The sequence below is a fragment of the Trachemys scripta genome, chromosome 9 (assembly GCF_013100865.1).
Source record: "Trachemys scripta elegans isolate TJP31775 chromosome 9, CAS_Tse_1.0, whole genome shotgun sequence".
Classification (NCBI taxonomy): Eukaryota; Metazoa; Chordata; order Testudines; family Emydidae; genus Trachemys; species Trachemys scripta.
The window spans coordinates 20167819-20180594 of record NC_048306.1 but is presented as its reverse complement, the minus strand read 5'-3'; the positions used below and the strand labels follow the sequence as shown (position 1 = coordinate 20180594).

Genomic DNA, 12776 nt, shown 5'->3' with positions numbered 1-12776 from the left:
TGCTGAGATCCAGAAAGCCTGCGTTAGGTACCTAAGTTCCTTATACAATGAGTGGGGAGGGATAGGTCCCTTAGACTGCGATCCACAAAGCCAGCATGCTAAGTGGGGAGCCACCTAAGCTAGCCAATGAGAGATGCTGACCAGAGGGGTTTATGTTAAGCCCAGCCCCTCTCACAGAGATAAGCACCTAACTATGGGCTGCAAGGAGGCATCTATCTTTGCTAGTGATCCAGGAACCGAGGGAAGATAGGCATTTGGCCACCAAAGCTGCACGTGGGGCCCAAACCAAATGACAGGGAGACAGAAGGACCAGGAAGACTTCCCATATAACCTGTAGTCTAATGCATAGGGTAATCCTCCAGGCTGTTGGAGACCTCCTGATTCAAGTCCCCCTTCCTACTGAGGGGTAGAAGGGATTTGAGCAGGGGTCTGCCACCTGTCAGGTGAGTGCTCTAATCACTAGGCTATGGAGTCATTTTAACTCTCTCTCTGGTCTAATTACTATTTATTATTCCACTGTTTAAATTAAAGTGGAATGCCTTCAATAGGAGAGATTGAGGAAGACCTACATCAGGATATTCCATAGTCTGGTGGCTAGGGCACTCACCGGATCTATCTCTGGTGCCTAGAAAGAGGCTGCAGTGCACGTGCCCAGAGGCGCTGAGTGAGTTTAGGTACCTATTGGATTAGGTGGCAGCCAAGCAGGAGTTTTAAGGACTGCAGTGGTGCTTAAAAACAGGACTCAGGTGCTTATAAACAGGACATAGGTGCCTAAATACCTTCATGGATTGCACCCAGACATCCTACCACAAAGTGCTATGGAAATGTTAAATACTATTACACGGATTATATTATTTTAAACTTGCTTGCAAACTTACTAATAATCACTTTAGCCCTTAGGTAACATTGTGACAAAACAATTTATTGTAGACCGCACTGATTGTTCTTATGAATTGGTCATTCAAGTAGCAAAAGCCTAGGTTAGATAAAGAGACAAAAGAAATTGGTCTGCATTGTAGAGCATCACTCACTATTTATTTAATTTAAATAGAAACCACCGTTAAATACGGTTCAGGGTCCATTAACATGAAATTTCATTGGAGGTCTGTGTCTCCCCCGACCCCCTCAACGTCACCCATCGCCATAGCATCTGAGAATATGAGATTCAGATTCAACTCCACATTCAACAGCCAACAATACCAGTTCAACATTAGCTGAGAAAAGAACTGAGTCATGAATCTGGGGTAGTGGGATGCCCAGTGCACCACAAAAATTCCCCAAATTAATCCCATCCTGGAACTGGCATGCTAATGGGAAACACAAATATATCGGTCATTAGAACAAGTTACTTTCTACATCTAAGGTTACATCTATAGTACGAGCTACAGGGTGTGATTCCCCTGCTCGTTTACTCATACTCCCCTCTGCTACTGCAGCTGTATACACATAGCAAGAGGCAAAAAGTAGAGCCACCTCCCCAACTCTCCTGAAACTCATGGTAAATTACATTCCCGGTGGACCCAACTGTGCCAACACAAGACCAGACGAATCATCCTATTAAGACTCAGTAATACTAGTCCTTATCCATAATAACTTCACAAATAATCATGTCTTTGTGAACTACTGCTCTTGCACTGGACAATGCAAACCCAAAGTTAGTCACTGCTACCCACTGTCTTGCGCTTCTGAGATGAGACTCAATGCAAGTTCAGTGGTGACAGAGGTTGTGTCCAAAGTGACCACAGATGCTGACCAACTGGTCTAAATCTGGATGGGTCTCTTTTCTGTGTAATCTACCCAACAAGAATTTAAAGGGCCCATGTGCAAAGAACGTATTTACGGCCAAACATGCAGCTCAATACAAACACTACTGCTCTCACTCTGCATATTAATGCCAATTTTACTACCATCATAGTATTGTCAACTCTCATGGTATCACAAGTCTCAAAATATTTAGGGCTTTTTGTCAAACCCAAGCTCTTGGAGTCACACAATCATATAAGAATCTCAGCTTTCATTTCTTTAAAAAAAGATTCTAGCCGTTCATGGTTACAGGAAAAAGCTTGAGCCTTTACTCAAACTCCAGAAGGCAAATAAAAAGCATCTAAAAACTATTATTTTTACAGTTGCCATTATTTTGGAGGGCCTAAATAGTGATTTTTTTTTAAAGCTTAGAGTTGGCAATGCTGCTGCCATCGCCATGGGAGAGAATATTTGTCTCCCCATCTCCTCCCCAACCTGGAAGGGAATGAATCTCTCCCCCCACCCCACAGCTGGGGCCAAATATTTAGGCCCATTCCTCTTGCCAGACTCTGTTCAGTCCTCCCTCGCCTTCTGGGAGACCCCACATACACATCCCCATCCCCTCATATACAGGATGGGGGGGGGAATTCAGGGGTGTCACCTTCTACCTCACCCCACGTTACTGTCGCTGCTTCACACACATTTATTCATCCAGTGCCCCCGCAATCCTGTTCCCCAGTCCCCCAAGCAGAGCCTCACTCCCCCACTCACCCAAACTTCAGCTCCCAGGCCGAGCACAGCCCAACCAGACCCCCCCCCCCCCACCCCCGCCCCACGCCCCCCCTCACCCAGGGAGAGCCCCCCCATTCACCCAGCCTAGCCTAGCCTAGCCTAGCCCAGCCCAGCCGGGCAGAGCTCCCCCTCCCCCCACTCACCCAGGCAGAGCTCGCACACGTAGGCGTAGTAGGACCAGAGCACCACCAGGGTGATGATAACGACCGGCACCCAGGCGAGCACCCGCTGGCAGCACCGCAGCCCCCTAGACAGAGCCATCTTCCCCCCAGCCCCATCCGCATCGGCGATCCATAGAGAGGGGCTGGCGCAGGGCGGGGAGGCCGGCGACTCGGAACTCCACTGAGGAGGCCTGGCAAGCCGCGGCTGGCGGAGGTCCGGCGCCGCTGGCCATTGCGCCGCAGCGCCACCTGGCGGGGACTGCGCTGGCCGTGCACTGCAAAGGCCGTTCCCACGGAGCGGGTGGAGCAGGAGCAGGAGCGGCGAGGATTATGTGCGGTGCAACGGGAGCCCTGCTGGTATTGCGACACAAGGTGGGCGGGACAATATCGTTCGTCTGTTGGACCCAGAGAGAACTGGAGCTTCCTAGAGCCAAGGAAGAGCCAAAGCTTCTCTCTCTCTCACCAACAGCAGTTGGTCCAAGGACCGATATTACCTTGCCTACCTTGTCCCTAACGTGTAGCAATGTCTGCTGCATGGAATACAGCCCCCAGCAGCTGTGACCAACTGAAGTAACCACAAACCATAAAAGTCCCTTTGTTTAAGTAGCCCAGCTGATTTTGCATTCTGCCTTCCCCTCGTTGAAACACTTTACGGGTCTCATAAATATATTTATTAAAAATATTAACAGCAGCAAGGAAATGCATCATCATCAGGCTCTCTTACAAGGGAAAATCCTCTGATTACAACGCAACAGAGGGTCCTGTGCACCTTTGAGACTAACAGAAGTATTGGGAGCATAAGCTTTCCTGGGTAAGAACCTCACTTCTTCAGATGCAAGCCCCCCCTCACCCAGCCCAGCCAGGCAGAGCCTAGCCTCCCCCCCCCCCCCCTCACCCGGGAGAGCCCCTCTCCATTCACCCAGCCTAGCCTAGCCCAGCCCCCCCCCCTCCCCCCGGAGAGCCTGCATCTGAAGAAGTGAGGTTCTTACCCACGAAAGCTTATGCTCCCAATACTTCTGTTAGTCTTAAAGGTGCCACAGACCCTCTGTTGCTTTTTACAGATTCAGACTAACACAGCTACCCCTCTGATACTATGATTACAACGTGTCTAAACGAAGAAATGGAAGAAATACAAGATCAAAGCTCAGGTTAGCCAGTGCCTAGACTACTTTGAACAGCTTTTGGTGAAAGCCTATGAACTAGCAACAACATCCAAAACCACTAATGATTATGAATTTGAACTGCTGTCTATTTGAATGTTAATCTCTCTCCATTTGTAGTGAACAAGTAACAGTTATCAGCACCAAGGTCCATGCACCTTCCATATGTAAAAAACTACCACACCAGCTACTTGTGGACCTATTTGGTTCCTCACACAGTATTTGTTTTGTATACTGGAAATTCAATAAAATAACAAAAGCAAAATTATAGAATTTTTATAGCACACTGTAGTATAAATTATTCCTTTGAAAAATTTACATCCTCATCCCTGAGCTAGGAGTGTGATTATAGCACAAAACCACTACCGTAATTAGCACTGTTTGGCTCACCTGTTGGCAGTGTTAGCAAAGAGTTGAATGAGCCATAGAGTGTTAGCAAAGAGTTGAATGAGCCATAGAGACGGAAATCATGTCTCACCCTTGGAAATGGTTCTTTCAGTTCAGAGGTGAAACTCAGTGGGAAAACTTGCAGAGCTACTGCCTCTGTTGTTCCTGTTCTGGTCTCCTGAGCAGGGCTGCCCAGAGAGGAGGGCAAGTGGGGCAATTTGCCCTGGGCCCCGCAGGGGCCCCCACGAGAGTTTTCAGGGCCCCCCACGAGAGTTTTTGGTCTGGTCTTCAGCAGCAGGTCCTTCAGTGCCGCCGAACACACCCAGAGTGAGTGAAGGACCCACTGCTTCTTCCACTCTGGGTCTTCAGTGGCAATTCAGCAGCGAGGGCTTCTTCCGCTCCGGGTCTTCGGCGGCAATTCGGCGGCGAGGGCTTCTTCCACTCTGGGTCTTCGGTGGCAATTCGGCAGCAATTCGGCTTCACTCGCTCTGGGACCTGCCGCCGAAGTGTCCCAAAGACCCGGTGCGGAATGACCCCCGTCGCCGAAGACCCCAGGTCCCCTGAATCCTCTGGGCAGCCCTGCTCCAGAGCTGGCACTAACTTCATTTTACAAATAAGATTTAAAAATAAAATGATCAGTGAGAGATTTATCTCACTGAAATACCTTGCAAAATCTTTCATCTCATGAAGTTTTAAGATACATTTAATAATTCATCACACTATGTGAGGCACACCAGGTGCACTGTGTGTTTTTCAACAGCTAGGTATTCACAACAGGAAAGCAAACTCTCCACTAGATAGCACTAACACACTGTCAAGTGAACAGCAGTTTACCATTACAGTGGAGCAGGAGCACCACTATAATTAAGGTTGAAACTAATTTACTTATTAATAGCCAGCTTTTGTAAGTCCTCTACAACTACTGTGTCTCCTGGGGCTCTGGGAGAGAGTTAGTGATTCAGATTTTAGGTCATTTGAGCAAGAGGTTCCCAAGAAATAGCCCCCCTGAAAAAATCATGTGATATCAAAATTTTATGACAGGTTTCAGAGTAACAGCCGTGTTAGTCTGTATCCGCAAAAAGAAGAACAGGAGTACTTGTGGCACCTTAGAGACTAACAAATTTATTAGAGCATAAGCTTTCGTGGACTACAGCCCGCTTCTTCGGATACATATAGAATGGAACATATATTGAGGAGATATATATACACACATACAGAGAGCATAAACAGGTGGGAGTTGTCTTACCAACTCTGAGAGGCCAATTAATTAAGAGAAAAAAAACTTTTGAAGTGATAATCAAGCTAGCCCAGTACAGACAGTTTGATAATAAGTGTGAGAGTACTTACAAGGGGAGATAGAGTCAATGTTTGTAATGGCTCAGCCATTCCCAGTCCTTATTCAAANATAAGGACTGGGAATGGCTGAGCCATTACAAACATTGACTCTATCTCCCCTTGTAAGTACTCTCACACTTATTATCAAACTGTCTGTACTGGGCTAGCTTGATTATCACTTCAAAAGTTTTTTTTCTCTTAATTAATTGGCCTCTCAGAGTTGGTAAGACAACTCCCACCTGTTTATGCTCTCTGTATGTGTGTATATATATCTCCTCAATATATGTTCCATTCTATATGCATCCGAAGAAGTGGGCTGTAGTCCACGAAAGCTTATGCTCTAATAAATTTGTTAGTCTCTAAGGTGCCACAAGTACTCCTGTTCTTCTTTTTGCAAAATTTTATGGTTCTTATAACTTTTTTTGCACATACACAAGGGTCAAACTATGGCTCTGGTCCTCCCCAAATTGATACCAGCTACCTAAGATTGATCTCAGCTGTGGTCTGGTACCCACTCCCCTTTTAGGGAACCAATACTTGAAAAATAATTCAAGGTAAAAGTTGGATTTAAATGTAGCTTGAGCCAAGATGAAAGTCATTTGTGCACATGCAGCAGGACTTGGGGTTCTGTGGTAAGACAGTGTTTGTAGGCTGCTTGACATCAGAATAAATGGGTGGTTTAAAATGGCATGCGGTAGCTGTTGAACCAGAGCACCATCCATATACTGCAACTTTGAGTCTTGCTTACCTTTGGCAGTTTTCTGAGAATGCACGTTGTGCATATTAGTTGCTCTCTGTCTGCATTCTTCATGGGGGTTAATTTGTGCCCCGAGAGCAAAATTTCCCGTTTAAAAGCTGATATCTCCAAGTGCTCATCCATATGCATGCTCAGATTTTACTTTAGAAATATTGTCATGGAAAAATAGCATTTATTAAATAGAAGATGAAAGACTCTCGTAAGCAGTAACATTAGGTTCATGTCATTGTTTCTTATATGTCTCACCAGTTTCTTGACCAATTGGACTTAGTGTGATGAAAGAAAAATAATTTCAGCATGATCACATGGTAACAATAGGAACTGTATCCATAATAAAGAGCCCTATTCTAAGGACTAGTATAAAGTCAACATTGATTTATGTGGCACCAGGATACTGCTGTTAGGCAAAACCAGTATCTTATGTTTATCATGAAATATAAATATGGAACAAATTTCAATTTTCTACCATAATTTATTGAGTCTCCACAAATCAAGGAGTCAATATCAATTTAATCCCTCAAAGTGCAGTAATATCATGAAAAAGAGGTCTGAAGGAAATAGCAGACATTAAAATATTTTCAGTCACATTGCCCTTTTAAAACGAGTCATATAGCAAACCTCAAATGACATTTCTCCCTACAAAATGCTATAGAAAAATCAAGCTATGCACAGACTACAATACACATTTAAAATGATGTATTAACCCAACAGAGAAAAGTTTTGCAGACCATTTCACCACTATTAAAATGGAAATTCTGGTGTACCCTTAAATGTAGTGATACTACTGCCCCTTCGTAATGTTGTTGTGCCACAGCATTAAGGTCAGGGAATGGTGAATATCTTAATTCTGTATTTCCTGGTTTTCAGAAGTTTAAATATAGGAGACGTTGACATTCTGGGAAGGTACAAGGCATACAGTTGGTCCATCTTAACTCTGTGTTAACAAAATTTATGGGTAGTGAATAGCTCTGTAATTAAAGCTGAACAAAAACAAAAACAAAATCATGAAAATTTTCAAAAAATTCAAAAATGTTTTGTTTCAAAGTTTTGAAAAGGGATTAGATAAAAAATATTCATGACATTTTTACTGAAAAATTTCATCTTCAAAAGTTTTGGTTTTCTGTTTCCCCCCTTATTTCTCCTTTCTCTGCCTTTTTTCCATTTTGCTCCTGAAAATCAGAGGGCAAAAAAGGTGAGGTTAAAAAAAAACTGAAATGGCAATTTTGTTTTGTTTTTTATTTTAAAAAATTAACATTAAGGAAAAAAACAAAAAAATGAAAATTTAATTTTTGAAAAAGGCTATTTTTAATAAAAAATATTTACATTTGAAAGCTTTGAACCAGGTTTATCTGAAATGCATTGACCAACGCCACATGTACTTGGCATATTGGCTCTAAATTCTGCAGCAATGTTGATTGATTACACAACCATTCAACTGCCTGCAATGTAAAGAAACTGTTCTTGAAAAAAAGCTACCATGTGAAACTAGAACACTGAAAATACATATTTTTTTATCTGCAGCATAATCAAGGAATAGCACCCACCTTACACAGTCTTCTGAAACTGCTTGCCATAGCAAGACCCCCCCAAGTGGGCTATCAAAAGCCTTCCTTCCCTTCATACACTGTCCCATCTTAGTTAAGATTCCCTGTCAGACTTCTGCCACAAGCTTTTAGCACTAAAGCATCTCAGGCCCCAATTCTGCAAGGATTTATGCATGTGCAGTGGCATTACTCACAGGCCATAAAGTTAAGTATGTGTAAATCCTTGTAGGATTGGGGTCTTAGTGCCTCAAACAGGTTTTGTTTCCTCCCTACCTCAGGATGTGTAGTGGATGTGAGGCAGGCTTGGTCTACACTACCCCCCCCAATTCGAACTAAGGTACGCAACTTCAGCTACGTGAATAACGTAGCTGAAGTCGAAGTACCTTAGTTCGAACTTACCTTGGTCCACACGCGGCAGGCAGGCTCCCCCGTCGACTCCGCGGTACTCCTCTCGCCGAGCTGGAGTACCGCAGTCGACGGCAAGCACTTCCGGGTTCGACTTATCGCGTCCAGACTAGACGCGATAAGTCGAACCCAGAACTTCGATTTCCAGCCGTCGAACTAGCTGGTAAGTGTAGCCAAGGCCGCAGTAGGCTGAGGTATGTGTGTGTCTTTGGAAAGCCCCACTGCTGGAGCCCTACGATAGGACTCCAGCGGCTATTTAAAAAGAGGCCAGGGTGGTAGAAGCAGGGGAGCCCCGGGCCCTTTAAATAGCCCCCAGAGCCCAGGGTAGTGTGGGGCTCCAGGGGCTATTTAAAGGGCCTGGGGCTCCAGCTGCCTCTGCCGCCCTGGTCCTTTAAATAGCCACGGGAGCCCCGCCACTTCCCCAGGGCTCCCGCGGCTATTTACAGGGCTGAGGCAGTAGAAGCAGGGAGCCCCGGGCCCTGTAAATAGCCCCCAGAGCCCCGGGCTGCTGCTGCTACCCCGGTGGGGGGGAAGGGGGCACTTACCTTACAGGGTGGGCTGGGGCTGGGGCTGGCTCTGACTCCACTCAGCCACGCCCCTTCCACCCTAGGCCCCGCCCCTTCTGGGGGCCAGAGCTGGCTCCAGCGTACCGGTAAGTCACTGGACTTACTTTCACCCCTGGCTGTAGGCTACCTGAAAGCAGCTTACAGAAGTGTAAGTGTAACCTCCCAATGGGGTTTAACCCCAAATAAATCCGTTTTACCCTGTATAAAGCTTATACAGGGTAAACTCATGAATTGTTCACCCTCTATAACACTGATAGAGAGGTATGCACAGCTGTTTGCCCCACCCCTTGGTATTAATACATACTCTGGGTTAATAAGTAAAAAGTGATTTTATTAAATACAGAAAGTAGGATTTAAGTGGTTCTAAATAGTAACAGACAGAACAAAGTAAGTCATCAAGCAAAATATAATAAAACACACAAATCTATGTCTAATCAAACTAAATACAGATAATCTCATCCTTAGAGATGCTTCAGTAAGTTTTTTCCTCAGACTGGACACCTTTCAGACCTGGGCACAATTCTTTCCCCTGGTACAGCTCTTGTTCCAGCTCAGGTGGTAGCTAGGGGATTCTTCATGATGGCTCTCCCCTTTGTTTTGTTCCACCCATTTATATATCTTTTGCATAAGGCGGGAATCCTTTGTCCCTCTGGGTTCTCACCCCCTCCTGCTCAATGGAAAGACACCAGGTTAAAGATGGATTCCAGTTCAGGTGACATAATCACATGTCATTGTAAGACTTCAAACCTTCATTCCTCCCAGCCTGACTTACAGGAAGGCTTGCCTGCAAACAGAGCCATCCACAGTCAATTGTCCTGGTTGATGGGAGCCATCAAGTTTCCAAACCATCATTAATGGCCCACACTTTGCATAATTACAATAGGCCCTCAGAGTTATATTTTATATTTCTAGTTTTGATACACGAGTGATACATTTATACAAATAGGATGACCACACTCAGTAGATTATAAGCTTTGTAATGATACCTTACAAGAGACCTTTTGCATGAAGCATATTCCAGTTACATCATATTAACTCATTAGCAGATATTTATAAAATCATATAGAGTGCAACTTCACAACATGGATTTATATAGAGGCAATATGATATTACTGTCTATCCCTTTCTTAATGATTCCCAACATTCTGTTCCCTTTTTTGACTGCCGCTGCACATTGAGTGGATGTTTTCAGAAAACTATCCACAATGACTCCAAGATCTCTTTCTTGAGTGGTAACAACTAATTTAGACCCATCATTTTATACGTATAGCTGGGATCATGTTTTCCATGGTCATTTCTTTGCATTTATCAACATTGAATTTCATCTGCCATTTTGTTGCCTAGTCCCCCAGTTTTGAGAGAACCTTCTGTAGCTCTTCGCAGTCTGCCTGGGACTTAACTATCTTGAGTAGTTTTGTATCATCTGAAAATTTTGCCACCTCACTGTTTACCCCTTTTTCCAGATCATTTATGAATATGTTGAATAGGACTGGGTCCAGTACAGACCCCTGGGGGACACCGCTATTTACCTCTCTCCATTCTGAAACTGACCATTTATTCCTACCCTTTGTTTCCTATCTTTTATCCAGTTACCAATCCATGAGAGCACCTTCCCTCTTATCTCATGACAGCTTACTTTGTGTAAGAGCCTTTGGTGAGGGACCTTGTTGAAGGTTTTCTGAAAAACTAAATACACTATATCCACTGGATCCCCCTTTTCCACATACTTGTTGACCCACTCAAAGAATTCTAGTAGATTGGTGAGACATGATTTCCCTTTATAAAAAACATGTTGACTATTCCCCAACAAATTAAGTTCATTTATGTGTTTGACAATTTTGTTCTTTACTATAGTTTCAACCAATTTACCTGGTACTGAAGTCAGGCTTACTGGCCTGTAATTGCAGGGATCACCTCTGGAGACCTTTTTAAAAATTGGTGTCACGTTAGCTATCCTCCAGTTATTTGGTACAGAAGCTGATTTAAATGATAGGTTACAGACTACAGTTAGTCGTGCTACAATTTCACATTTGAGTTCCTTCAGAATGCTCTGCCCCAGCTTCCCCAAGTCTCATCCTTGGGATGGTTAGATTAAGCATTCCAGACAAATGGAAATGGCAGAGCTAGTTGCAGAGGGAGAGCTGGTTAGGAGACAGGTTATGAAGGCTTTATAGCTAGAAACTAGCACTTTTATTTTCACCCAGAACTTTGTTTGTAGCCAGTGCAGTGTGGAGCACAGATGTTATATGCTATCACCAGCCTTCTCCACAAACTTCAGTATGATGCACTAGCTGAAGTTTCTGAATAGCCTTCATGGTTAGTGCCAAGCAGAGCACAAATCAAAACTGACAAAGATGTGTTCATGCTATAAAGAGTTTGGGAAAGGGATTGTTTATTTGAGATGCATTTGAATGAATTCATGGGTCTAAATTGAATTGTAGGTAGAATTATTGAGAAGATATAATTGTTTACAGGATTTATTATTGTATACAATTACATATTTGAAGTCTCCGTTAAATGTACTTACCGCATCTTACAGACCTTGACAATGACATATAGTTGCTATAGTTAAGGTTGAGGATTATTATACAGATAACCCCCTACTTGCTGAATCATGAATCTCTGTTATCAAAATTCTTATCTTGTCCTGTATCTGAAATTCTTATGGAAAATGACATTTGTTTTTAAGAAACCCCAACTTTATAAAGGTTTTGGATATTGCATAAGACTTTGGTAAATTTGGGATTTATCTGATTTCTCTAGCTTCCATCACTGTAGTATCAGGAGGCTTGTAGGACTGATGGATGTTGGGATCAAGACTACTAAATAACATTAACAAATAAATTACAGTCAGCTGAACATTTTCAAACCTCAGAAGAGGTCTTGTTTGTTTTGAATTGGTGGTTTTGGGAGGGAGGTTCATATTTTATCCATACTTTTGTTTTTCTTCCTAATTTTTCCAGCTACTTGACAGATGATGTTATAAGTGTAAAATGTGTTTGGCTAGTACTAATATATCAGAACCATATTTTTATCATCTTTAAAACCTGTCTAGTATAGGTCATATTTTCACCTTAAAAACCTGCTGCTTTCCCACCCCTTCACCTCCCGAAGACCTATTTTTGTTTTTTTTTTTATTGAAGAAAATAATTTAGGCACAAAATTGCAACTCTATATCGTGACTCTTGCACCTTATATCATGCAATTTCATTTATACACAATGACCATGTTATCACACACTGAAGCATACAATGTGAAGAGAATGTTATGATGCTACCTTGTAAGGCCTAAAATAAAGTCAGGTGACTATGGGTGAAAGCCTCAGCTAATATAAATCAACATACATTGATTTAAATCAACTATCAGATCTGGCTCCATAAGTATGGGTAGACTAGATTTGGGGAAGTTGGCAAGCCTACCACTAATATTAAAAACAAATTAGAATAGGTACACATTTCCCCTATAGAGGTTAGAAAGTTTGAGTTTTTCCCAAGGCTCTAGTCTCTCTCTTATGTTTAAATTCAAATTACTTGCACTGCGACATGATTTTTTTAAATTCCCCTTTGCTTCCTGCTCTTTCAGAGTTCTCAGTCCTCTCACCCCCACTTTAGAGCTTATACTAATTTGACACAGTAATTCTGGCCAACAAAATGAACAGATACATCTCCATTTTTGTGAGCATCAATTGTGTGCAAAACTGCTTTGAGTATTACAATTTTGTTAATTGGCACCAAATGGAAAGGTGGTTATTAGTACAAGATTTTGTCTCCTAATATTCCAAGCATGATCACTATGTATGTAACTGTAAGAGAAACAAGGTGAGTAAGGTAAAATCTTTTATTGGACCAACTTCTGTTGATGAGAGAGACAAGTTTTTGAACTTTCTGTAGACTTGAAAGCTTGTCTTTGAACTTTCTGTAGACTCG

The 12776-nt window shown here is 43.1% G+C and overlaps 1 protein-coding gene across 1 annotated transcript in view; it reads right to left on the bottom strand.

Annotated features, from left to right (window-relative positions):
- ZDHHC15 (zinc finger DHHC-type palmitoyltransferase 15) overlaps positions 1-2909 on the bottom strand; it is a 44318-nt gene extending 41409 nt beyond the window's left edge. Inside the window, exon 1 of the mRNA XM_034782701.1 lies at positions 2679-2909. Coding sequence (XP_034638592.1) covers positions 2679-2796 — 118 coding nt within the window. The 5' untranslated portion in view covers positions 2797-2909. The remainder of the gene's footprint in view (positions 1-2678) is intronic.
- Positions 2910-12776: the final 9867 nt, after the last annotated feature.